The sequence below is a fragment of the Eschscholzia californica genome, unplaced genomic scaffold, assembly GCF_041429995.1.
Source record: "Eschscholzia californica isolate CP2 unplaced genomic scaffold, dmEscCali1.0.p SCAF_5, whole genome shotgun sequence".
NCBI lineage: Eukaryota > Viridiplantae > Streptophyta > Magnoliopsida > Ranunculales > Papaveraceae > Eschscholzia > Eschscholzia californica.
Genome location: NW_028238472.1, coordinates 39841143 through 39867824, shown reverse-complemented (window position 1 = coordinate 39867824; position 26682 = coordinate 39841143). Strand labels below are relative to the sequence as shown.

The 26682-nt window shown below is 35.9% G+C and overlaps 3 protein-coding genes and 1 pseudogene across 5 annotated transcripts; 1 reads left to right on the top strand and 3 right to left on the bottom strand.

The window, feature by feature from the left end:
• Positions 1–923: 923 nt before the first annotated feature.
• LOC147539163 (transcription initiation factor TFIID subunit 9-like) lies at positions 924–4143 on the bottom strand. Of its 3 annotated transcripts, none has more exons than XM_086643873.1 (3): positions 3839–4143; positions 2932–3234; positions 924–1477 (listed from the first exon to the last, which is right to left on the bottom strand). In XM_086643873.1, the coding sequence occupies exons 2-3, from the start codon at positions 3196–3198 to the stop codon at positions 1205–1207; spliced, it is 540 nt and encodes a 179-aa protein (XP_086499999.1). In that variant the 5' UTR covers positions 3199–3234; positions 3839–4143; the 3' UTR covers positions 924–1204. The 3 variants fall into 3 exon arrangements, with proteins under 3 accessions (XP_086499999.1, XP_086500001.1, XP_086500000.1); XM_086643875.1 differs by having other exon boundaries at positions 2932–3324; positions 3450–4016; XM_086643874.1 differs by having other exon boundaries at positions 2932–3366; positions 3425–3945.
• A 2999-nt stretch (positions 4144–7142) lies between these two features.
• Positions 7143–7782, top strand: LOC147539162 (triphosphate tunnel metalloenzyme 3-like; annotated as a pseudogene).
• Positions 7783–16661: 8879 nt separating this feature from the next.
• On the bottom strand, positions 16662–17627 carry LOC147539161 (pathogen-associated molecular patterns-induced protein A70-like). The gene has a single exon (XM_086643241.1). It carries the CDS (start codon positions 17567–17569, stop codon positions 16829–16831), a length of 741 nt encoding a protein of 246 aa, XP_086499367.1. The 5' UTR covers positions 17570–17627; the 3' UTR covers positions 16662–16828.
• Positions 17628–21274: 3647 nt separating this feature from the next.
• On the bottom strand, positions 21275–26455 carry HTH (Glucose-methanol-choline (GMC) oxidoreductase family protein). Its single transcript, XM_086640424.1, has 6 exons — positions 26237–26455; positions 25093–25474; positions 23024–23334; positions 22557–22942; positions 21823–22391; positions 21275–21531 (listed from the first exon to the last, which is right to left on the bottom strand). Exons 1-6 carry the CDS (start codon positions 26316–26318, stop codon positions 21477–21479), a joined length of 1785 nt encoding a protein of 594 aa, XP_086496550.1. The 5' UTR covers positions 26319–26455; the 3' UTR covers positions 21275–21476.
• Between the last annotated feature and the right edge of the window lie 227 nt (positions 26456–26682).

Below are 26682 nucleotides of genomic sequence, written 5' to 3'. Positions count from 1 at the left end.
AATACAAAAGCTCAACAATTTACCACTATAGTAGATGGAGTAAGAGATATTAAAAAAAAACTTTATGATGATAACAAAATTGAAAATGCAAAGACTTGATATTTAAACATCTCCTTTGAGTTGAACACGCCCTACAATCGAAGTTACGTTTTACCACTTCGGAAAATTTTGGAAATGTACTTTCCACTTCAACAAGTGATTTGTAATACAACATTAAAAATAAGTGACTCAAAATTCTATAAACCGATTCAAATAATAGAAAAAAGATAGTATTTTATGAGGATTAAAAAAATCCAACCACTTATGCACAAAGTACATATTTAACAAGTGACTACACCTTATTTCTTCCTGATCAAATGTGTATGTTATGTGGAAAAATATTTGATGTGAAAACTATTTTTTTTTTTCAGATGGAAAAGAAAACCAAGTTTTTTCTTACAATTGTGTGGTATGGTATGAGAGAATATGAAGTAAACTTCTAAAGGCATTTGACGATATTACTGGCAGTGTCCTTATTTACTCCTAAGGGACGCCAACTGCAATAAGTCTGGGTGCCTTTAGAAATTTGCAAGTCGAACCCTCCCTCCCAAACTTCTCCGTCAAAATTTCATCCAAATTTTAGGTTCATAGTTCTTCGTTTGGGGTTTTCTCTTTTTCTCTAATTCTTCTACGGTTATTTATACATACATTAGTTTGATTTCGTTTAAGTTTATGTCATTTAGATCGAAGGTGCGTTTAAGTTTATGTCATTTAGATTGAAGGTGCACTAATTCTTCTTCTCAAGTTACTTTAACTTTTGGATTGATTGATTTTGTAGGATTTGGACAACAGGGTTTCACATGAAAGGTTGATTTGGCTGATATTTTTATTCAACATTGGAGAAGATTAAAAATTGTTGTTTGAGAGATCTGGAGTACTTTCGGTTGAACAAATTAGCTGTGATTATTTTGAGATCAAAAGAAAAACAGTAGCTGTTTGGAGGACTTGAAAGCCCATCAATGCCCTAGGAATGAGCTGCAGGTAGCTTTTGCATGTACTTAGGCACAACATTTACAAAATCCAACCCAGGCTATAACTCAATTTTACACTGATATTGATGCCACAGTATTTGTATTTGAGCTCATCAAACAACTCCTAAATTCTCTCCATCTCTCTCACTTTCAGTCTCTCTCCAGATATAGAGTTCACAAGCTTTTCCTAGAATTTATCGAGGACGTTTCCCTGCAAGGGGAAAAGAAACTCTCTGGGGAGTACTTTGCATCTGTTCTGTCTTTAGCTCCTGTGGAGGATTTGGATTAACTACATCATCATCTTCTTCTGTTTCTTCAACTGCTTGAGGTGGTGTCCTTTTTGGGATTGCAAGTTGATAGTTTGGACTGATCAATGTGTCTTCCTCAGGCGGGAGCGGAATCCCTGGCCCTGTAATAGACTTCGGCAATGGAGTTTTGTTTCTGTTTCTAGCCAGCTCAAGTAGGACCTGCATTTCGATGAAAAATTACTCAAACATTAAGTCAGGAACAGTTTAGCGACCAATCTGTCGGAGCAGCCGTTAGAAAATGGACTCAGATTAAGTGCTCGAACAAGATACCCATAACATAAAGATAGCTCTTGAAAGGTTAAGAGACAAGTTCATAAAGAAAGTCAATCTGGATACAAATAATTGGGTTAATGGCTCAATAGCAAAACTATGATCTATATTGTTAGGGGTGAAAAAAGAGGAGCGGGGCGGAGTGAGGGTGAGATTGATGGCCAATCTACTACAGCCCTGTTTTGCGCACGGGAAAGGAATGCTATCACCAGGAATAGCAATCCTGTAATGTGATTCCGTAACCGCAATACCTCATTGTAGTACAGTACTTTTTGGTTTGGTCAGGAAGAGGATTAGTAGAGACTGATTTTGTTTGTAAATTATTTGATTGACGATTCAAAGGAACTGCGTTTGAGATTCCCCCTCTCAAGGCAAATTTATTCCTCTCGAATGCGGTTCTTGATGCATTACCCCGTACCAAATACCATTACGGGATGCGATTCTGGGAAATAACATTTCATGGGTCAAATATATCTATAATTGCTAATATGTGGTTTATATGGAGTTTATGTACTCAATTTAGCTCTCTATTCCCGTACTCAATGTATATGTAGGAATTTTTAGTTATTAATGGATGAAATATGAGTTTATGGACTGATTTTAGCTCTTTAACGCCCTAACTTGACATGTATATGGGAATTTTTAATGTATTAATGCATGAAATATGTTTATGATTAATAATTAGTTTATATTGTGTAGATTGGGTTGAATTTTATACATAATTACATATTATTACATATACAAACCGATGAAAACCGAAATGATCCCAATGACATCCCGCCTGATGGCTAGTCCCCAGTTGGTAAGTAGTCTTTGTTTTCAATTTTTCGAGCTTAGCCTATAGGTATATACTTTTTTATACCTCATATTTTTTTGAACAATGAACGAGTAAACTAGTAATAAACTGAACCAACGGATAAATAATATATTAGTATGATAAAGAATATACTTATCTAGTAAACTAGTAATATCCCCATGAATGTGACCCACAGTATCAACAATATACAAAAATCAGCATGATCTATAATAATGCGGCGTTTGTTTGCTAATAGTGAAAACACTAACTGATCCATTGTCCTTTACTGAGTAAAAGCAATTGAACTACTCAGATAGATCCAACATCACTTTCTAATCATCTTCTGAATAAGATTGGTCTGAGATGGTAAAAACGAAACTGTGGAAACACTATAACTCCATGAAATATAACTCAAAGTTTAGATGATTCGTGTAAGTATCAGCATTTTCCGCAGACATGTAAATTTGATAGTTAATAACTCAAACTGATCTGCAAACCAGTTTACTAATTAAATCGTCTAAACTAGAACGGGTATGAAGAATAATACCTCTCGAGGAGGAGGTTGTGAGAAACTAAAATTAACTTTAGTTTGGATAGCAAGCTTGATATCATCAGGATCAATGGCAGACTTTCCAGCATGCTCTGAATATACTTGTGCATCTGTCAACACATCGACAACATATCGGTGCCATAATTCCAAGAACTGGTGAATAACTCGAGGTTCATATTCCTCAATACCCATAGACTTTAACAGCGATTTAACAATTTTTGCGTCTCTGGGTAATTCATCATCCCCAATCTCCTTATCAGCCATTCCTTTTTAAATGTTTCTCTTCAGTAGCTCTTTTATCTGTACCAACGTAAAGATCTCAAATTAACATACAGAGATATACAGTTTCATCAATTATACTTGAACTCAATTACCCATATGATAATTATACTTGAACTCAATTACCCATATGATAATTATACTTGAACTCAACTACCCATATGATAATTATACTTGAACTCAACTACCCATATGATAATTATACTTGAACTCAATTACCCATATGATAATTATACTTGAACTCAATTACCCATATGAAAATTTTAGTAACTGTTCAAAATTTAAGACTAAATGATATAATTATGACCACCAAAATTCATTCAAACATTTTAACAAACACCTCTCAAGAAAGATTCTATTGTGATGAATCTGTTAATGTAATAAGATTGATGTGTTCATAATAAAATTTGTATCTTTTATGATCAAGTTATTATCATAACAAGAAATTGTAGCTAGGTTGAGAAAAAGGGGCACGAGATGAATTGGAACTACAAAGCATTTCGGAAACTGGGTTAGAGAGAGAGAGAGAGAGACTTCAACAACTGGAATTATGCAAACCCTAGTTTCAAACTTCGCAAGTACGCATCAGGCAAAGAGACAAGCTGAAAGGGGTTGAAGCTCTAACCTTTTGGAGTTGAATACCCTGGTGTTTTCCTTCAGGAACCCTAAACGAAGGAACTGGACTTAACAATGGCGAGAAGGAAGGCAAGAAGATCTCCGACGAACCACGGTGAAATTGAAAAAAGTTGGGGCTCTCGTTTAAAAGTGGAAAAGAGAGGATTCTTTGGGGCATAAGAAAAGTCACCGGGGCTTGTTTGACTTTGGAGACATTCGCTTCATTGTACTTTGCCTCCTAATCTTCATGCTTCCGTCACCTTCAACACCACAATTTCCGATAACCACCATCTGGCCACCGACCAACTCACTCTCTCTTTCGCTCACTGTTTTTTTTCTCTTTATGTATGTCTCTCTATAGATGTCTCTCGCTTTTCCTCTTTAGTTTTATCTCTTTCGTCATCTCTTTCATTCTCTTTACATATCCCAGCTTATCTGTAAACCTCTAGCTCAAAAACCCTAGATCTAACTCTCTCTCAAGATTTCATGGTTGGTCGGCCACGAGATCCGTGGTTGGTCGACCACGAGATCCGTGGTTGGTCGACCAAGAAACATTTCGAGTCCGACCAACCAAGAAACCTTCCTCGAGGGTTGGTTTTGGCGAAGAAAACACTTCCCTTCGGCGGAACTGTGTGTGTATGTGTGCCCTTGAGAGGGAGGAGAAGAAAGAGAGATGGACAATGAGAGATAACGATATTAGAGAGAGCACGAGGCAGTAAGGGAGATAGACAGTGAGTGAAAAAAAGAAATTAAGACTGTCAGAGGGAGTGGGCGACAAATAAAGAGGAAATGAGAGAGAATAGAGAGAAAACAAGACAGCGAGAAAGAGAAAGTAAGAGAGAGAGAGAGAGAGCATCATAAGAGAGGGGGAGAGAAAATGGTAAATGAAGGAAAGAAATGAAGAGATGAAGATAAGGGGAGAAAAACGAACAAAGTCAATTTTTGGACCTAATATGAAGATTCCCCTAGGTCGAATCTTGTTTACCAAAGTATTAAGCTTGAAAGACTTTTCTTTATGCCCTAAAGTCTAGGGCTGTTCATCGGTTGGATAACCGATTTTTTCGGCTTATCCATAGACCGAACCGAAAGTCTCGGTTATTGTAAAGTTCTAACCGAGCCAAACCATCGGTGGATCGGTTCGGTTATCCAACCGAAATCTACATGGCCGGTTTGGTTCGGTTGGATAACCGAACCAAATCTCTCTCTCTTTCATAATTTCCATTAACAAATTCAGGGAGATGGTGGTCTTGATCGAATGGGAGGGAGAGCAAAACGCTAGGGTTTGTTTGTTTTATATTTATTTTTGTGTTTGTTCTGATGTATAAAAGTTTTGATGTACAAAGTCAGGGATTAAATCTTAGCCATCCATCCATCACCCAATCATAAATATTTATATATTTATAATATTAAAAGTTTAAAAGTTTTAAATACCGGTTTGGTTCGGTTGCTTCGGTTATCCGACAACCTCATCCATTAACCGATCCGAAGGCTTCGGTTTTGAGGTTTTACTAGCCGAACCAATCCGAAACACTTTTGGATCGGTTCCCGAACCGCCCAAATCCGTTTGGATGGGTTTGGATTGGTCGGTTCGGATAATAAATGTTCACCCCTACTAAAGTCGTGGCCTATTCAAAACTTAGAAAACTCGGACCTCATAAAGAGTACAGAATTATTAAAATTTTATTGACATAACTAATGAATTATTATTAAACTACTACTGGATCCCTTTTATATAGCTTGCCTCTATTTTGGCCATCGATTTTTTTCATGTATTTTCGGTCAGTCGCTCTGCATCAGTCTCTTCCACTTGAAAAGAACTCAACCTCGAGTTATCGTTAGGATAAATCGACTTATCGGGATAAAAGTATAAATATCTATCGCATTAAAAGTATTTGAAATCTCGATATGTCCAGGAAGATCCACCACATAAGCGTTGTCGTTGCTTTTCTCTGAAATCTTGTACGAACCATACTTCGTGGGCTTCAATTTATTATAAGTACCTACGGAAACACTGTCTTTACGTATGAAAACCATCACTTGATCCCCCCCCCCCTTCATGCACCTTTTTTTCGACGATGCTTATATGGTGCTGCTTTGTTTTAGCATTAGTCTCCTCAAGTCGTAGTTGTACTTCTTTCTGCATCATCTGAATTTGTTTATACATATTCTTTTCTACTAGACTAAATCTTGCTCCATTTGGTAATTTCGCCAAATCCACAACGTGATTAGGAGGTTTAACATAAACAACTGAGAAAGGGGTAAACCATGATTCCACTGCCTGGGTTAGAGATAAATGGAATCATGTTGTCCAAAGTTCGGTTTATCACTTTAGTTTGTCCATCTGTCTGAAGATGGACTGTAGTACTCCTATTTAAAAAACTGTCGAACATCTTGCGTTAAAGCGATCAAAAAATGGCTAAGGAAAAAAACAACCTTATGAAAAACATCTTGCATGCATTAAAGTGATCAAAAAATCCCTATAAGAAGTAATCAATTGAGACACTCCATGTAATGTGACAACCTCACAAAAAAAAACAACCATGTTTTGTGGCATCCGAAGTTTTCTTACACGAAATAAAGTAGACCATCTTGAAAAATCTATCTACCACTACAAATACCGAGTCTACTCCACTTTCTGTTAGAAGAAGATCTAACACAAAGTGTAGGAATAAATCTTCTCAAAGATTTGCAGGAATAGGAAGGCGCATATAAGGACCGGTATTTTGACTCTGACCTTTGCATACTTGACAATTGTAGCATGTCTGACATTTGAATATCTTGGAAAAAGCACTGTAAAATTGAAAGAGGAACCCCAAACATTAACTAAACGCCCTAAAAAGGATAGATGATTAACTTGGAAAATATTAACTTGATAGATAAATGAGGTTTAGTCCTCTATGTTGAATTACAAAATCTATGTATCGAGATTGATCTAATTTCTTAATCTTTATTCAGGGATTTTATTCATAGATCAAATTTAACAGTAAATAGAAGATCCTCCTAATGTACAATATTGACATAAAATAAAAGGATAGGGTGCTTCTAAAGGCATCAGGCCAAAAGGCTGTTAGCATCCAGATATTTTGTGGACTCGGGTCAACGTGTGTTGACCCGAGTCCTCTATTAGCACCGGTTGTTAACGTTGGTTATGTTCCTGCGTCAGCTTCTCCCATTTTCTTCCAAAAAAAAAAAAATATTCGCTCTCCTCTTCTTTCTTCCTCTCTCTTCCCTCTCCTGTTCTCCCTCTCTCTAACTAATCTCTATCTACTTCCATTTTCTTCCAACACAAAAAACGACAGAAAACCCTAATCCATATCAATGGAAGTTGAAGTAAAGCTTCGTTTACCAGATTTAAAAACTCTTCAAAACCTATCAGATCTTTTCTCTCCTTTCCATCTCAAAACCCATCTTCAGGAAATCATTTTTTCAATGGTACAAGTTCTGAACTTTCGTCAAAACGAGTTGTTCTTCAATTACAACTCTACAATAAGGATTCACTCTGTGTTGTTTCTTTGAAAGCTAAAGCTGTACTTATCAATGGTGTTAGAAGATGAAGAGGAAATTGATCCAGCTATTGCTAGGGTTTGTGTTGTTGAACCATGGAGACTTGGATTAATTTATAATTCTAGTTTTTTTTTTGTTGAGGATAATTCTAGTGTTTTGAAAAGGGGAAAAGATGAATTTGGTATTGCTAGTGAAAATGGGTTTGTTTGTTTAGGTGGGTTTAGAAATGTTAGAAATGTTTATGATTGGAAAGGTTTGAAATTAGTATTGCTCTCGGCAACAGACCTCCTGTATCGTATTGCTAGATGAATTTGATATTGCTATTTATGATTGGAAAGGTTTGAAATTTGAAAAGGGGAAATGATGAATTTGGTATTGCTAGATGAATTTGGTATTGCTAGTTATGATCTTGAATGTGAAAGTGAAGATCCTGATGAAGTTCAGAAATAGTTTGAGGAATTGATGCATATCCAATGGCCATTGTTCTCGGAAACCAACCTCCTGTATCGTCTGGAACTCTTTACATATCTTCCAAGTAATCTCCCATTTTATCTTGAGAATCTCTGTTAATCTGTTCTGAATGGAAATTTTGTGCAGGAAAGTGGTGTGGTTGAGTGATATAGAGAAAGAAAGAGGTTATGCTGTTGATTTCTTATCTTTATCTCTCCTTTTAATTCATCCAATTGGTTCATTTGATGATGGCCGTGGGTTTTTAATCTCGGTCTTCTTTGATGAAGAATTTTTTTTGGGGTTTTCTCTGTTTGGGAACCGAATGGTTTTCAAATTTGTCAACTATTTTTCTTTTTTCTAATTTAGTTAAGATTTTGTGGGAGATGGATGGAAGGGTTAGGGTTAACTCCACTTTGACGGGTGCCTACATAGTTAGACGGTGCTAACAGAAAAAGGAGCAGTTGGACATGGTGCTAATAAAGATGGATGCTAACAGCCTCTTGGCCCGGTGCCTTTAGAAGCACCCAAAAGGATATTAGTGTTAACAATAAACTTTCCTGAATAGACCAAAATAGTTACAATCACTCTAAAGTTTTCTCTCTCGAATTTGGTTCAGACTATCAAAATCGAATTCAGTTCACGTTATATCGCAACGTATTTTTCGAAATCTGAAACTAATTCGATTTCTAAAACACATTTTCTCCGATCCTTCTCTCTTTCCCTTATTAGTTAATTATCTTACTCTTCCACGTAATAATATCTAAATCCAATGAATTATCATCTCTTACATTATGACGTTCATGTAGTGTGAGTCAAAGAAAGGAAAGAGAAGAAGAGTTTTTTGAGGAGAGAGAGTCTGTGCTGACGTCAACAGGCGATTTCTCAATCTCTCCTTTGCCGTAACCCTAATTCGTATCCACCATCAAGATCAAACTCATGGAAAACCTAAGAAAGCTGATCTGAAGCAATAAAGACTATCAATAACTGCTTTAGCTAAACAAGATTTGAAAGCCATCAACAAATACTCGGTTTCTTTAACACAGTCTAGGATAGGTTACAGAAAATCAATAGGAATAATCAAGGAACACTAAAAGCTGGCAAAAACATCTCAAGGAAGGATATCTGGATAATCTGCATATTCGGCCGAATTTCTCCTCGGGAAGAAGCAACAAGGAAGATCAAGCAAAACAGGTAAGTCTCTCTAAATACTCTTTTATTTACATCTGTCTCGTTTTAATTAGTAAAATTAATATGGGGGATAACTAATCCGATAACCAAGATGGGCTACTCATAAGACTCTCACGCATGCGCCGGATTCCGAGGATTTGAAGATGCTCGGCCTTCCCTCTCTGGTTTGCCTGCCCACTTACTTCCAAGTGGTATAATTCTGGTCGGTTTTTCGGGAAGGATGGCCTTCCTTTGACATTAAGTCTACACGTGGGTTCATCCTTGACATGCAGAAGCTGGTTGGTATTCCTTCTCTTCCCCTTTATAACTAGTTATGAGCTGCCTTCTTAAACAGAGAAGACAACTCCTCAACCTCTTGATTCTCTTTCTTTCTCTGATGTCGTCAAACCCCCAAGTGAACCCAGAAGAGCTCTCTCAGTTGATGTCGATCCAACTTAGTCTATCCGACTATGGTAAGTTGACCATCAATTACCCCAAACCTGCAGAGATCAAGCAACTTCCTGTCATATCGACTGGTTTTCTTGCTCGATTATGTTGTCAATATGATTATGGTATAGGCTTCATAAGAAAGCACCTCTCTGCTCAATCTAGATTCTTTAGAGAAAGTCGTATCACTCCCTCAGCTACAGGCCCTAACCACTTCATGATCAAGCCGAGAAACCTAATAGCTCTTAACGAAATTAACCAAGGTCGGCCGTGGGTTATTCGAGGTTACTTAGTGGTTATGCAAGAAGTCGACTTTCCTTTTCATGGAGAGGTTCCAGCTCTGATGCTCGAACCAATGTGGTGTAGTCTATCAGGTTTGCCTTCGTCCATACAGAATCGTCATGACTTGGACATAATCTTTTCGTGCATGGGTTGGATTCTGCAAATCCAACCTCGTAACTTCAGTAAGGTAACGAACACTAGTTTACGGATTCAATTTATGTATGATGTTCGAACACCTCTGCTAGCCACTCTTAACTCAGTCTTTTCTGATGGAGGTAAGCCGATCAATTTTAGCTATCTTAAGTTTCCAAAGGCAATCTGTCATAAGTGTAGGATAGTTGAGCATTCCATCAATCCTTGTCTTCCACTTCAAGATCATATTAACCGTGTCCCAATGGAAGTTAACTTCATCGCCCATGGTCCAGCTGAGAACTGGGCCCTCACTGTGGTTCCTCCTAATGTGGCCCCTTCCAACCTTATCCCTCCTCATGAAATATTCAAACAGAAAGGGAAAAGGAAGGACCTAGACAAGCTCATTGATGTTAAAATCGAAGTCGATGAACATCATCAGTATATGAGTAAGAAATTCAAGGAGCACAGTCTGGGTAGGAGCTCAACTTTCTCGGGTTATCTTCATGGTTGGAATTCAGGTCAATCTTCAAGGTCTTCCTCCTTTACTGGTTATGGTCCTCCTAGTTGGTACACTCCCCCCCAGAGTCAATTGATAGTCAGGAAGAACGTAGGAGGCACATCTTTGCAGATCAACTCTTGGAATCCTCAAGGCAATTCATGGAAAATAGAAGTGAAGGGGATCATGAGTAGCCTAAATTCTTGGTTCGGTTAAAAAAGTTCTTGGGTGTTTTAGTAGTTATTTTCAGTATTTATGTTTATATGATGATCATTAGTATATTTTTGTTATCTTTATATCACTTGTTTGAAAGGTTATCTCTCTATCGATAAGCTTTGATAGAGATCAGGATTTAGATTATTTGTGTTCAAATTAATTTTGTAATTTTGAGCTTTGAAAGTCAGTATATACTAGAGTAAAATCCTAGTATGTAAGGAAGTGATTAGTAGTTATATTAATGTTATAGCCATATTATGTTATCTGTTTAGCTTTATTTCTTCTCATGCTTATGTCGAGAATCTAAGCTTTTAGTGTTTTTCTTAGTTAATTGACCTGTCTGCTATACTCAGGTTCGATACAACATTAGTGTCTTGGAGAGATACATGAAATAACTAGTTTCTTTAGTACTAACCACTCATAACCTCTACTGTTGGTGCCTTTAGATTCTCAGGCATTCATTAACTCTAATTAGAAGATAGCTTACCATCATTAGCTTTAATAGGACGTAGATCAAACTTTTAATTCTTATCAGTAATTAGGGTAGAGGACCATAAGTACTTTGAGAGAGGCCTTAGACATTTGGGCTTTATTAGGGTTAGTCTTTATAGAGTGTGCCTCTATAATTCCTTACAATATACACTAGTCACCTGGCAGACCCCACGAGGTGCCTTTAGCTTATCACTTAGTTCAGTAATTAGGGTAGGGGGACCATAAGTACTTTGATAGAGGCCTGAGATATTTGGGCTTTATTAGGGATAGTCTATCTAGAGTGTGCCTCTATAATTCCTTACAATTTCTAATTCTTAGCCTCATCCTGAAGTACTTTGATAGAGGCCTTAGACATTTGGGTTTTATTAGGGTTAGTCTATCTAGAGTGTGCCTCTATAATTCCTTCGAATTTTCACTAGTCTCCTGGCAGGCCCCTCAAGGTGCCTTTAGCTTCTCACTTAGTTCAGGAACCGGGTGAGTATTTATAACAGTACAACTATTAGGTAGACTAAGATGATCAATAATTTAGGGCCTAAAGTCCTTAGTTAGAATGTAAGAGGAATCTCATCTTTTAGTACTCGTAAACACCTTATGAGCCTGATTAACAGGCACAACCTGGACATCATCTTCATAGCCGAAACAAAAACAAAATCATATAACATCAAAAAATATTTTAAGATTAACAAACACTATGATCACTTCTTTGTTGAGCCGACCAATAAATCTGGGGGCCTAGCGATGTTTTGGAATCACAACCTTACCCTTAAAATCCTATACTCGGATAATAATATGATTCACATGGAAATCTATAATAGCAATAAAAACCCTGAATATATTATTACAGGATTTTACGGTAGCCCATACCATAAAAACAAACTTAAACCATGGAAAATTTTAAATAATTTCAAAGTTCAGGATGAAACTCCTTGGGTGGTCATTGGAGACCTTAATGTTATCCTGGACATCCAGGATAAAGAAGGAGGCAAGGCGATCTCGAATTTTAATACTCACAAAATTCAATCCTATATTAACAACCTTAATTTAACAGATATGGGTTTTAAAGGTTATCCTTTTACGTGGAATAATAGACAATTTGGAGAAAACTTTATCCAGGAAAGATTAGACCGAGCCCTAGCCAACCTTCCCTGGCTTCAAAATTTCAGTTATCTAGTATCTCTCACCTGGAATCTGTAGGTTCCGACCACCTACCAATTCTCCTAGCAGACACAGACTTAAGCTGCAACAAACCTAAACCCTTTACATTTATTCGTACCTGGATGTCCCACCCTGATTGTCACAAGTTTATTTCGGACAAATGGACTAATCATCAGAATATTCAAGTTAACCTGAAAAATCTCAGTAGACACCTTACGAAATGGAACAAAACGGTATTTGGAAACATAGAGAATAACATTAAAGAATTAATCACAAAACTTAATAACATAACTACTAAAAAAGAATTCAACGTAATAAATAATCAACTCGAAGACTTGTATAGGCTTCAAGAATCCTTATGGAAAGAAAAATCTGGGAACAACTTTCTCTCAGTAGGAGATAGAAACACCAAATTTTCCACTCTCAAGCCATACAGCGTAATAGGACTAATAAAATTATAGCCATAAAAGATACCAATGGTGAGTGGCAGGAAGGATTAGAAGAGATCCAAGCTATATTTACTTCACATCTTCTCAATATTAGTTCTTCTCAGGGCCATAGCGATAACCACTCCATTCTCAATCTTTTCCATCAAACCATCACGCTAGAACAAAACATAGAGCTTACTAGAATCCCTGACCAGGAAGAAATTAATAGTGCTATTAGTAGCCTTAAAAAAGAAGCGGCCCCGGGTCCCGATGGATACCCCCCATACTTCTATCAATCTAATTGGGGAACTGTTAGTCCCAATATTTACAGATTAGTGCAAGATTTCTTTGAGACGGCTGAGCTTCCACAAGACATTAATCATACTCATATATGCCTCATCCCGAAAACCACAACCCCACAAACGCCAGCCGACTATAGACCCATTAGCCTTTTAAACACCACCTATAAGATTATTACGAAAATATTAGCTAATAGATTCAAACACTCGCTTCATAATATCATCTCCCCTTTCCAGGCGGCTTATGTTCCAGGCAGACAAATCTCTGATGATATTATCATGGGGCAGGAAATCATCCATTCTCTCAAAACCATGAAAGGTGCTACGGGTTACTTTGGACTTAAGCTGGACATGTCCAAAGCTTTTGATAGGATTGAATGGAGTTTCCTAACAGAAATCTTGGGTAAATTGGGTTATTCGAATCATTGGATCAATATGATTGCCCAATGCATAACAACCTCCTCAATGGCGGTTTTAGTCAATGGGCGTCCTGGTCTTATATTCCACCCCTCTAGAGGTATGAGACAAGGAGACCCCCTCTCCCCTTTTTTGTTCACACTAGCAATGGAGGGGCTAAGTCGTCTGCTTAAAGAGGAACAGGATAGAAATAATTTCAAGGGTTTTCCTAATCTCTCCATCTCTCATCTTCTCTTCGCAGACGAATGTATTATTTTTTGTCGTAACTCTCTAGATAATATCCATACACTCAAGACTATTTTTAATACCTTTTGCAACGCGTCTGGCCAAATGATCAACTACGCAAAATCTAACATTTTTTACTCTAAAAACTCTCATCCTAAATTCAAACGTATGATTATGCGTTCTCTAAAAGTAAAATACGCCTCCACGTCGGAGAAATATCTAGGAACTCAATTATTCATAGGTGTTAATAAAAAGCAATTTTTTAATGATATTCTTCATAAAATAAAAATAAAATTAGACAAATGGAATCACAGTTTTCTCTCTCAAGCGGGTCGCACTATAGTCATCTCGACTATAGCTGCAGCCGTACCCCGATACCAAATGCAATGCTTCGCCCTTCCCAAAGTCATATGCAAGAGGATTACGACTTTGCAAAAGTCGTTCTGGTGGGGTAAGTCCAAAGGCATATGTACCAAATCTTGGTCTTTCGATATGTCTTCCAAAATACCTGGGCGGTCTTGGAATCCACTCCCCAGAGCGGGATAACCAAGCTATGTTGAGTAAATTAGCATGGAGAATTAAATCTGAGCCGGAGTCCATGTGGGTTCAGCTTTTGAAAGCCAAGTACTTTGATAATACAGATAATCCAGGCCCGGCGAAATCCTATCATTCATGGATATGGAAGAATATTAATAAATATCTCAATATAATAGGAAATTATACGATGAGGGAAGTACACAATGGAAAAAGTATAAATATTTGGACCGATAATTGGATTCCCACGCTCCCATCTATTCCCTATAACCAGAACTCTAACCTCACTAAGGTATCTCAGCTCATCGACCAAGGTAACTGGAACAAAAACATTCTAAACAATGAGTTCGATAACGAGACTAAGAATCTTGTTCTAGCGATCCCGATCTCAATAGATAGTGAAGATCAAAGGAAATGGACTCTTACCAAATCAGGAAAATTTAGTGTTAAATCCATGTATCAACACCTATGTATCAGTATGAATACACCCCAACCCCAATCCCCTAATTGGAACTTTCTTTGGTCCCTACCGGTTATTCCTAGGGTAAAATTTTTTCTATAGAAAATTTGTGCTAAAGCACTCCCAGTTAGGGATAGGATAGGAAAATATATTGATAACAACAGAATCTGCCCGAATTGTAATGAGATAGAATCCATAGAACATGCCATCCTTCACTGTCCTCTGGCAAAAATATTTGGTTTTATTTTAATATAATTTCTGAAAATATTATATCTGTTCGAGATTGGATTTTCTCCTGGGAAATAAATGACCAAAAGGCTTATACAATTAACAACATTCATTACGCTACCATTATGTGGAACATATGGAAAATTAGATGTGACCATTGCTTTCAACACGAAATCAACACGCTAGACACAATTATTAACATCATTACGACTTTCCCACAAATGCAAATAGTGAACGAGACAAAAACCAAAACAGAACAAGGAAAATGGATCCCCCCTGAAACGTCCTTTTTAAAGATCAATGTAGATGCATCTTTTATAGACACACAAAGTATTACAGGTATCAGTCTTATCATCCATGATAATGAATCTAAATTGGTCGAAGCTGCATCATACACCTCTAGATGCAGAAACTCGGAGGAAGGTGAGGCAATAGCGATCCTCAAAAGAATACAATGGGCAGAATCTCATGAATATAAAAAAATCATTATCGAAAGTGACAACATTAATATCATAAAATATCTTCAGAAAGGAAAGAATAATATTCAATGGCAATCCCTAATACATATCAAAAGAATCCAAGAAATAAAAAGGAGATTAGAAATAGTTAAATTCTCTCATACAAGCAGGAAATTCAATCAAGCAGCAGATAAGTTGGCAAAATGGGCAAGAAAGAAAAACAGATCGAAGGTTTGGAAACAAGTACCTTATTATTTTCTTTGTAAGTTGTATTGTAATAGAACTCTTAATTCTATCTAATATATATTACCTTTCAACAGAAAAAAAATGTAGTGTGAGTCAACAGAAACATATATGGACACTCCAAATATTCATAACCGTACCACATTACCCAAAAAAATCGAGCACAAATCCTTGCATTTAATTCTTAATTTTTCTTTCTTAACTGCCAATAGAAGCTTACTGCAAGTAAGATATGAAATATCTTCAACAAAAAAAAAAAGTAAGATATGAAATACTAGTAAGTTTTTTTTTTTTGTTGAAAAAATACTAGTAAGTTAAACGGACAAAATACTTGCCTCCCAATCAGGAAGATGTGGGTACAAAATTTATAAATATTTTCAAAATCAGAAGCATATGTGGTGGGAACTGGCGGAGACTTGGAGGCTTCTCATGAAACTCAAAGGCACCGAAATCCCACCACCGCCACCGCCACCGCCACCCCCCTCCATGTGCAATTACCAACTACTAGTCATCAACTCATCACCACCCAGGCACCCACCCAGCTTACATGTTCATAACATTTGGAATTTGCTAAATTCCAACCGGAATACGTGGCTTAAAGTGATTCAAGATGCCAAAAGCCACTTTACCCAATAAAATAAATACCCTTCCGTTTCCTTTCCTTCCTTTTAATTCTCTGATTCTCCCTTCATTTTTGTGTTTTTCTCAATTTCCCCCGACCCAAACTCCAAACTAAGGGTGAGCAATAGTCGGTTGGACTGACCAGATTGAACTTGACTGAACTGGCCAGTCCAATTCGACCAGGGCGAATTTGACCGGACCGATCAATCTAAATTTGACTGAACTTTCTAAGTCGAACTCAACTAAACTAGATTGAAATTGACCAGATTGAAACTGAACAGATTGAAACTAAACAGATTGAAACTGACCAGATTGAACTTGACTGAACTGACCAGTCCAATTCGACCAGGGCGAACTTGACCGGACCGATCAATCTAAATTTGACTGAACTTTCTAAGTCAAACTCAACTAAATTAGATTGAAAAATCTATGAACCGATCCCAATTTGGGTTGGCTTCGGCTAGAATTTTTTAAAACAGAATACCCTTTCGTTTCCTTCCTTTTAATTCTACGACCATGTTTGTGTTTTCTCCATTTCCCCCACTCAAACATGGAGTTATTATACTAGAACTCATGACAGAGTAAGTAAAAGGATAAAACTACCCATTGATATATTTTGATATTGCAGTATATAGGACAACAATGTCAAAAGCAAATAAATGCTCATGTTCACTAAAAAAAAACTTGAAAAAGAAAACAAGTAAAAGAATCCATTAAAGATGAAACCCTAATTTTAATTTGTAAGCTTAACCTCTTTTGAGCATTTCTTTGTAACGCAAAATAGAATCAAGTCTCTGTAACTTCAATTGTTGTTTGAATTTATTAATGAAATCATCTGCTTTTGCATCAACTGCTAGTTCATCATCACCACCACCACCACCAAATGACTGTAATTCATTTGATTTCTTCTTACCTTCTTTAACAGTTGATGGTCGAATTTGAATAATTTCTTCTTCTTCCTCAAAATGAGCAAAAGCTGATTTTGTACTAGCTGATTTCCTCATCTTCTTTGATAATTTCATTGGAATATCACCTGATGTTGGTATTGTATCAGATTTTGTTCTTGTTACATGATTATGATCATGATTATCATCTAGGGTTTCTTCTCCCACTTGTTTAGGGGTTAAAACAGGGACTTGTAAATGTTGTACATTATGGGTTTCTGGTTCTGGGGGTGGGTTTAAGATTGTTGTAGTGATTAATGGAAATGGGTTTTGATTTTCGGAACTGAACTTATAGAAATTGAATGATTTGAGTCGTTGTAAAGTGGATGGAGTTCGAATGAGTTGAGGATGAATACGTTTCTGTTCTTCATCAGTTAGTTGGTTTTGTTGTTGTTGTTGTTGTTGAGATTTGCTCTGATTTCCAATACCAGAAGAAAGGGCGACTGTGCCAATCATCAGATTTAAGAAGATGAAGAGAGTTGTGGGAGTAAACCAACTATTCATTGTAGACCAGATGATTACAGGTAGAGATTCTTCTAGCATTTTTGGTTTTGGGTACTCTGGTTTTTGTTCTATACTCTCTCTAGATTTCTTTGTTATAAATAGGAGAGTGAGTGTTTGGAAGATTGTCTGCCACTGTTGTGTACAGAAATTTAGAGCATCTGGGACACTCACCAAAAACTTCAAAATTTCTAGTTTTCATGTGCCAATTAAGGGGTAGTGCTTGTGGACGTATGTGGAAATATTTGTGTTATTCGTTTGAGACATTTCAAATATCTCGAAATATCCTGAAATGTTTGTGTTATTCATTTGAGAGAATTCAAATATTTCTCAATATCTGTGTTATTCGTTTGAGACACTTCAAACATCTTCTAATATCTCTGTTATTTATTTGGGACGCGAAAACACAGACATTTGAAGACAAGTTGTTTTCATGAACATTTGTAGACATTTTAGTGTAAATTTGGAGGGCTTTTGGACTGACAAGTAGTTCTGAGAGCTCCTTCTACTTAACCTTTTCCTTGAAAAAAGAATTCAAATTGTCTAGTAAAAAATACAAGATCATCTCATGAACTACTTGAGAATATCAAAAAAATGAATCTAATATCCACTTTCTAACATCTATATAACAAATGACATAGATTTTGGTGACATGTCAGAACTTTTATTTATAATCTAAGGCGCCCAATTTTTCTTTTGCCGCGACTTTGGGAAATAAAAATAATTCTCCGGGGAATAAAGATTTTAGTCAATAAATATTGATTCAAGGGAATATTTTTCATTTAGTCCAAAAATTGACTTGATCAAATATTGCCCCCTAATTCATCTTCTCTCTCCCTCTCTCTCACTGTATCACACCATCTCTCTGGTGTTCTCTTATTCTTTCCATCTTCTTTTCTTAGCCTCTCTCTCGATTCCTCATTGTCCACCTCTTACTATCTCACTATCTATGTCTCTCAATCTCTCACTGTTTCTCAATCGATCTCTCCTTATTTCTCTTTCTCTCTCACACAGGCACCGCTTCAAGAAAGATAAGTGTGCCTTTCGTCGGAACCTGACATCGAGGAGGGTTTCTAGTGAAACCACCTCGAGGATTTCGTGGCCACAATACATTTCGTGGCCACGAACTCTGTGATTTTCACAGAGAGATCTATACAGACTGAAAGAGAGAGAGAGAGAAAGAGGATGCAAGGAAGATAGATAAAGACTGTGAGAGACATAGATAGTGAGAGAGATATGTCTATAACGAGAGTGATCTACAATATAAGAGAGAGAGAGAAAGAGATCTAGAATGAGAACTACAGAGAGATAGTCAGTGAGAGAGAGAAAGGGTAACAGTGAGTTAGAGAGGATCTAAAGAGAAAATGTGACAATGGTGGTCGGAATGGTGGTGGTGGGAAGTGGTTGTGGTGAAGGTGATAAAGAGGATGAAGATTAGGGGCAATGTTTGACCAAGTGAGTTTTTGGACTAAAATAAAATATTTCCCCGAGAATATACAAAAAACATGGATTCCCTAGAGAATTTATTCTCCGGAGATTATTCTTTATTCCCCAAAGCCGCGGCCTTTTTTTTTAGTAAATCATGACTCTTATTTCTTAAAAGCTCTTTAGAAGGTAAAGGTGTAAAAGTCAAAATAACTACCCACTTCTTATAAAATCTCACCATATTTTTTTTTCTCTCTCTTTCTCCCTCCCATATCTTCGCTCTCTTTAAATTCGTACATTTACATTTAAAAAATATTTATAGGAAGAGTAGTTCTGACATTTACATTAAAAAAAAAGTCATATTTGAATTTACGGAAAACATGAAGCCATAAAAGAAACTGGTCACAAAGTAGGGGGCAAATAGGAATTAACTCTGCTTAATTTTATTTACTTGATTTGATTTTATACTGGGTTTGTACGAATGGGTGAACTAGATCATGAATGAATTATATTTCATGATCAAGATTCACAACTTGATCACGAAATAAGTGACTATTTTACTGATGCATAGTGATCACGAGGTGATCAATCTTAATTACCTTCATTATTTCACATTCAACATCATCAAGTTCACATTCTGTTGAAGTGAAAGATTTTGAGGTGTTGAAAATCTTGATAATGTATCTTGATGATGTTGCATTTCAGAGACTGTGTTGAAGCCTTTATACAATTCCTGCAAAGTCTTGCTTCTCTCTCAATCCCCTCCGTAAAAGTTGAAAATAAAGTTGTGAAAGTGATAATGAACTTACGTGTCGATTACAATCGACCCTTATTTATTAAATAATACATTGAACTATAAACAAATAAGACATTGTTCTTTCCAAAGAGTTGTATTCTCTTCGTTTATTTATTAAACATTTCATTATTCATACAAATAATATTAAAATAATTTTTATTACATACCATTAGTATTCGTACTCATTGTTTTAAGAAATTAGCTTTCATATACTTGGAAAGAGAATGAAGTCTCGTTATAAATCTGAATTCATTTTATGTAGAATTGAGAATGATAAAAAGAATAAAGTATTTTGAAAAAAATGATGACGTCAAACGGACATTTTGACTTTTTTGTTTATAAGCAAGTGTTTTTGACAAATTAACTTGATATTATTTATGACTATTTAAAAGCAGATGAACTATTATTACAGGTAAAAGTACTTTTATTTTTTGTAGGTTCTTTGCTCTTTAGTCTATTTCTTTTAAGTTAGTCTAATTTATTAGAAGTATAAATGAAAGACAATAAAATTGTAGAAATAAATTAATTTTTATTTAATTGAAATGAAATAAAAAGTTACTACAAAAAAGGTAGATAATTGGATCACTATAAATTAAGCACATCCTAACTAGGTTGGCACCTACTTAAGCCGACTCCGGTGCAACAGTTGATGCATGGGGAGATAGTAAATGACGCGTCATAATTTGCATAAGTGCCAGTAACTTCCATTTGTTCTCCACCATTAATTATAGAACATCGGAGTTCACGTCATGTATGTTTTTGTAATTGTTAAGTATCTTGTAAATACCTTTTAAGTTCAAACCACGCATTCACAACAACTTTGATTGCTTTGATTGTTTCTTTTGCGTAATACCAATTTTGCGGTAGATGACCTTCACTAAACGAAGCTGAGTATCTTGAATTCTTTGAGTACCATATCCGTTCACAGCAATCTAGTTAGGGCCTATTTAGTTTTAGCAATAAAGTTCCTTTTGTGATGAGGTGGTGGTTGAGTTGTTAAATGTCCTAACTAAAAACTCCTGTTTGAGGTTCATGTGTACACACACAGAGCGACTCAGACACGTCATTTTGTAGAGGTATCCATATGGGGTGTTCTTATTAGGGCGACACCCATATGGGGTGTTATCTCACCACAAGTATATGGGGTACCCCATTATGTTAAATTGTCACTCTTGAAAGTGCTTGAAACTACTAGGAATGGGTCTCTCATTATGGGAAAGGAAGTTTTAGATGGTACAAACTATTCAAATTTTTGTTTTTTATTGGCGATGATCTGGAATACGAGAACGGCAAATTTTTTTGAAAGATTGTTGAACTATATGATTTATAAAGTTAAATTTATGATTTTTCGTCGCGTTTGAGGGCATGCATGGGCTTGAAAGGCGCAAATTATGCCTTTTTTTTGACAACTTTATAGCGCACTCGATAATGATTCTTCGTTAAAAGGAGGAACCAATAAAATTGGGAGCCCATAAGAGCACAACATTAGCAAAATGTAAATGTAGGTAGATTGATAAATCTATTGATTTTTCATGAAAAAGGAGGAATGAATAAAATTGGGAGACCCATAAAAACAATAGTTAGCATTTTATGAATACACAATGGAATTAATATGTTCCATTCGTTTTCATTTGGTGGTTATACATAATATTATCTGCAATTTCAATAAAGACAAAAATCGAATTTACGACATTAATCAGTCGATACACACCAATCCCAATCATTTATTTATACACCTGCTGCTTTCCCTAATCTCTCCCTTAGTATTTTCACTCCCATGTATCTGTAAATCACCAAAAATGAAATTATAAGTACATATTATAAATAAATATTAGCAATAAACCAAACCTAGCCATTTTTGAGGTTTTTTGTGTTAGGATAATCGAGTCAGGCCCGTGTGAGGACTAGATTAGCTGTCCGGGCTGGCTATACTAAGTCCAAGTTGGGCCAACAGGTTATGGAGAACGACCCAGCCTTAAGCGGGCCAGATATATGTTGGGCTTAGGTGGTCCTAACTAGTTGACAACACTATGTGGAATTGGATCATCAATGCCTTAAAAAGAAAGAATCATACCTGCCCATCATCATAACTGTAGCTTGAGGATTTGTGCCAGGTGAGACACTAAATGTAGAACCATCAATGACGCGTAGACTATCGACACCAATCACCCGATAACTTTGGTCCACAACTTTGCCAACGTGGCAGCCACCATGATAATGCCATATTGTTGTAACACTGTCCTTGCAAAATTGTGCTAGTGACTTGGAAGAATTGGTGTGTTTGGGTATAAGGTTAACATTAGCGTCGACACTCATGTTGCGTATCATACCTAACGTATATTCATCATCGTTCGTGAATTTCTTGAATTGTTTTGTACGTACGATTTTCTCTATCGTACGTATACCACCAACACATTTTTTAACATCGTACGGATGGCTGAAGTAATTGAAAGTAATGGATGGATTGTCATCGACGTTTGTGTTGATCAAGCTGAGGTGGCCAGTTGAGAGTGGTCGCATAATCTTCTCCAAGACGAATCCACCTTTGAAATATTCATGTGGTAGGTCCTTCTTTTTGGCCAAGTAGGATTGAATTGATTGGTGGGTCCTCATCTTTGGAGGAACTGTTGATAGTTGTCCTATCTGTTCGAAAAATATTAAAATCTTTTTTCTTAAGCTCGATTACTTAAACTTTGGTGAGATAACTAACTTTCGTGATATAATTAGGACATCGAGAAATACAACTATTTCTAGTCTTGCTAATGGACCAGATATATGACATGAAAGTTGATGTAATGAGATACTAACCTCGGCTGACATGAGACCGTGGTTGCACCGAATGCTATTAGAGTTTTGACTAAATCCGCTGCTAGCTTCAATATAGACACCCTTTTTCGTAATTCCAACTGTTTGAATTAGTGATTGTTGGACTGGCTTTTTCGTCGGTATGAATATGGAGTTCATTGGATTGTCAGACATTCCTTTGCCGACATACTTGTTGTTGAGAATCACCGGTATATCCATCCGTACTAGGTCAGATTTGGGTCCAATACCGCTTAGGAGTAGTAATTGAGGGCTAGCGATTGCACCAGTTGACAACAATACCTCACCCGACTTCTTATTCAAGAGAAATACTTTATGTTTTTTTCCATTTTCGTCCTTGAATTCAACTCCTATTGCTTTTGGTTGTGGCCCTGCACCAAAATGAAAACACAATGTTATATCGATCGTGCTCTTTTGTTCTAATAAAAAACACTTCCATTTTGTAGACGTACCTTTAGTATTGAATATGATTTTCTGGACCGATGCATGAACAAGGACATCAATATTTTTAGGGTTTGATGAAGCGAGTAACTCCGCTGCTGTATGTCGACGACCATCTTTATCAAATGTAGTTCCTCCTACTTTAGTCCCATAAACATGATCGTAAGAATAACCATTAAATGGTGAAATGCCAATATCTAAAAGACCATCCATTACTGCCTTTTGCCATGGTGCAAGTTTGGGCCAGTGAACAATTTGCTTCTCAACCCATGGATATGACTCATTAACCAACTCACCATCCCATCCAGCTTTCTTTACATACCTAAATTGAATAAACTTTTCAAATGTTAGAGAAATATCTCAATATATAAATATATATATATATATATATATATATATATATATATATGTATATATGGACCACAATACATATAACATAAATGTTATTAGCTACCTTATAGTACAATGTGGTCTCACTTAAAAAATGCGAAACTTCGCGTGTCAAACTTCGTAAAATGAGTCAATTATATATACTTGATTCTTACCCATATTTAGTTGACAAATACAAAAAAAACTTGTTTTATACATACATGGACAATGTTCAAAAGACTAAGATTTTGTCGACAACGATTTCAAGCCTTGAATATTTTTTCCTAAAAGTTTTGAAGTGAGATTTTGATTGCTATACAAATTTAATCGTATTTTGATGTTTAAAAGTTATTCTAGGTTAAAGTTTTAAGTAAGAAAAAAAAGAAAGAAATAGTGAACGAATTGGTAAACAAAAAGAAAATGGTAGCAACCGAGATAACATGTTGTAATTTAATTGGACGGAATCGATATTTCTATTAGTATCGTACTTGAATAGTATTTCTTTTATGTGGCATTAGATAATGTGGTCCGTCCTACCTCCTATTATTAAGCCCTTCAAGGCCTCAAGTGTACCATTAAATTGGGTAGTTGGCTTCCCACCAAAGTCCTTTCTTTGTGTATGAGCTGTTTGGTTACCATAATAATTTCTTTCTAGTTTAAAACTATTCCTATTTATGCTTTAAGGACAATGCTGTCTTAAATGGTCCCACAACAAACTCCCCTAGGGCTACTAGGACCAACTTATCTCATTACCTTAAATACATTTTTAAACAAATGTTGTAAAATTTCAAATAATAATAGATAAATGTAAATCACATATAAACGGATGACTACCGTCAGTAAATATTTTCTAGTAATGACCATAATATATAAGAAATGTAAAACGAAACAACAATTTCTAGAAGTAGTATAACAATTCTGATATAACTCAGATGAAAAATCTTCAAATCGATGTCTCTATCGTTCTCTCTTTACCATAACAGCTAGGACTAGATTGTACTAAATAGAAAAACTATGATGCAAATTCTTTAATTAACATAACCTTATTTTCATATAATTTAATAATCACAAAAAAAAAAAAAAAACTTTAAAGATAGAATAAGAAGTATTGCATTAATAACACATTCAAGATTAGCTCCAACTACATTACAAAATTTAAAATGTCTTTCTGCAAATTTGTCCAGCATAATGGGAGGCTGACAGACCTAGAATGTCATTTTTTAACTACCAAAAGTGTTGAATGGTTTTTGTTGTGCTATGATGCTATCACCATTAATATCTGAAACCCTAATGTACTTTCAATTTGGGTATCTAATGCCCAAGATTCTCCCTCTCTAACTAGCTTATAGAAGCATGTGTATCAAAGATTAAATTAAGGGTTAACTTAAATTTGTTTTAATCACCAAAAACTACTAATGCACAGTCACTCGATTTAAAGAAAACTAATAGTAAATTGTTTTATGTCGGGAGTGCTATATCTACAAAAGATTTTGACTTAATTTATAACATTCTGACTCACTTTCACTACAAAGAAAATCAAAATTTGATTACGATCTGATTCTGAATAGTTTTTTTTACCTAAACAACCTAGCATGTCAAAAATTAAGTTAAGATCTTTTATACACTTACTCTTCATTTTATATCAGCTACAATTTAGTTGTACAAACCAAAAATCTCTAAGGAAAAAACTATGGGTAAAATATGAACATACCTTGGGCTTGCCCTAGTGTAGAATCCAGCATTGATACAAGTGCCCCCACCCAAAACCCTAGCTCTTGAATTAAATACTCCATCAGTTGAGACAAAAAATTGGGAAGCAGAAGTAGGTGAAAGATCTGCTAAAGTAAGATGGAAATTTTGCATATGGGAGACATTCATGTTTGTAAAAGGAACTCCTCCTCTCTCTAATACAAGGACACTAAAGTTTTGTGATAGAGTTGCAGCTAAGGGACATCCAGCAGTTCCACCTCCAACTACTATATAATCATAAAACTTATCTCCACCATTTAATGCCGACGATGCCGCCGATGATGAGAATGAGCTTGCTTTCTTTATAAATGGGTATTTGTAGTCTGAGTTTTCATCTACATTTCCTGCATTTTCATAATATATGTTAAATTAACCTTAGTAAGTTCACATTTTTTTTTGAGACATTATTCTCTATTATAGGATATAGTTTGAATGTACTTGTAATAAAGCATAAAATAATGATGAGGATATATGTTAGAATAATAACTAATAATGTAGTACTTTTTTTGGAAAGTCTATTTGAACCTAACTAGTCCATTAAAAGTAATTAATTAATTAATTATCAAAATCTAATTTAGGTTAGGTTATTCATGTATTGAAAATAATTATTCAACTAGTAAGTCATAGAACAAAGACTTTTCCCCTTCTATATATATATATATTTATATATGAGAGAGAGAGAGTGTGTGTGTGTTTGTGTGTCTCTCTCTAAATGTATAGACATGACATTTCTCCAAATAACTATGTAATTGTTTGTGGGTAGTGGAGGAATTGGAAGATTGTGAATGAAACTTGGGATAAATTAGACTTGGGTGGTGAAAATTTTGTCCTAATTCAACTTAGTGGAGTATTTCTAAAGTGGGTATCTATGGGTTTTAAGAAATTTTGGAAGAAAACAAACTAGCAATTGAAAATTCATATTTTCTTTGTATATGGTGGATGTGGGTTTCCAAAAACTTTGTTTGGAGACAAAAACTTGACACTCAATTGCAGTAGTAGATGAAAAAGAGGAGTCACCCATGAGAGAAAATAGAGAGAGAGGGAGAGAGAGAGAGAGAGAGAGAGAGAGAGAGAGAGAGAGAGAGAGAGAGAGAGAGAGAGAGCACCTTGAAGTGATGCAGTTATTAGGAAATTGAAACATAAGAGGAGGAGGAGGGTAAAGAAGATCCTGATCATCACTAAGGCCATTGAAAGGCTAACTTAACAGAACTACAGAAACAGATCAGAAAAGAGGGGAGTCCCAAGAGAAATCTGCCCCCTCACTCTCTTTTTCTCTCTCTCACTCTAAGATTCTTACCCACACTCACAGTCACTCAATCTCTTTCCTCTCTAGAAATGTGTCTAGTGCTGGTTGGTTTTTGTTGAAATATATATACAAATGTTGAAGCATTATAAGGCAAGAAAAGAGAGAGAGAGAGAGAGAAAGGATGAAGTTGAAGAAGACAAGTAGGAAGCAAATGTCATTTAATAGGTGATATGAATGCAGGCAGTTGGAGTTATGAAACGGTGGTCGATCGATCAATTGTCCTTTTTTTTTTACTTATGATAATCA

Bases quoted from the DNA above. Each gene is read 5' to 3' on its own strand.
- LOC147539163 (XM_086643873.1), bottom strand. From the start codon at position 3,198: ATGGCTGATAAGGAGATTGGGGATGATGAATTACCCAGAGACGCAAAA. The intron at 1,478-2,931 runs GTATTATTCTTC...ATCGAAATGCAG, and splicing joins CACAACCTCCTCCTCGAGAG to GTCCTACTTGAGCTGGCTAG.
- LOC147539161 (XM_086643241.1), bottom strand. From the start codon at position 17,569: ATGCTAGAAGAATCTCTACCTGTAATCATCTGGTCTACAATGAATAGT.
- HTH (XM_086640424.1), bottom strand. From the start codon at position 26,318: ATGGCCTTAGTGATGATCAGGATCTTCTTTACCCTCCTCCTCCTCTTA. The intron at 23,335-25,092 runs GTATGTTCATAT...TATTCAATTTAG, and splicing joins TACACTAGGGCAAGCCCAAG to GTATGTAAAGAAAGCTGGAT. The intron at 21,532-21,822 runs GTATGATTCTTT...GGTGATTTACAG, and splicing joins ACAGTTATGATGATGGGCAG to ATACATGGGAGTGAAAATAC.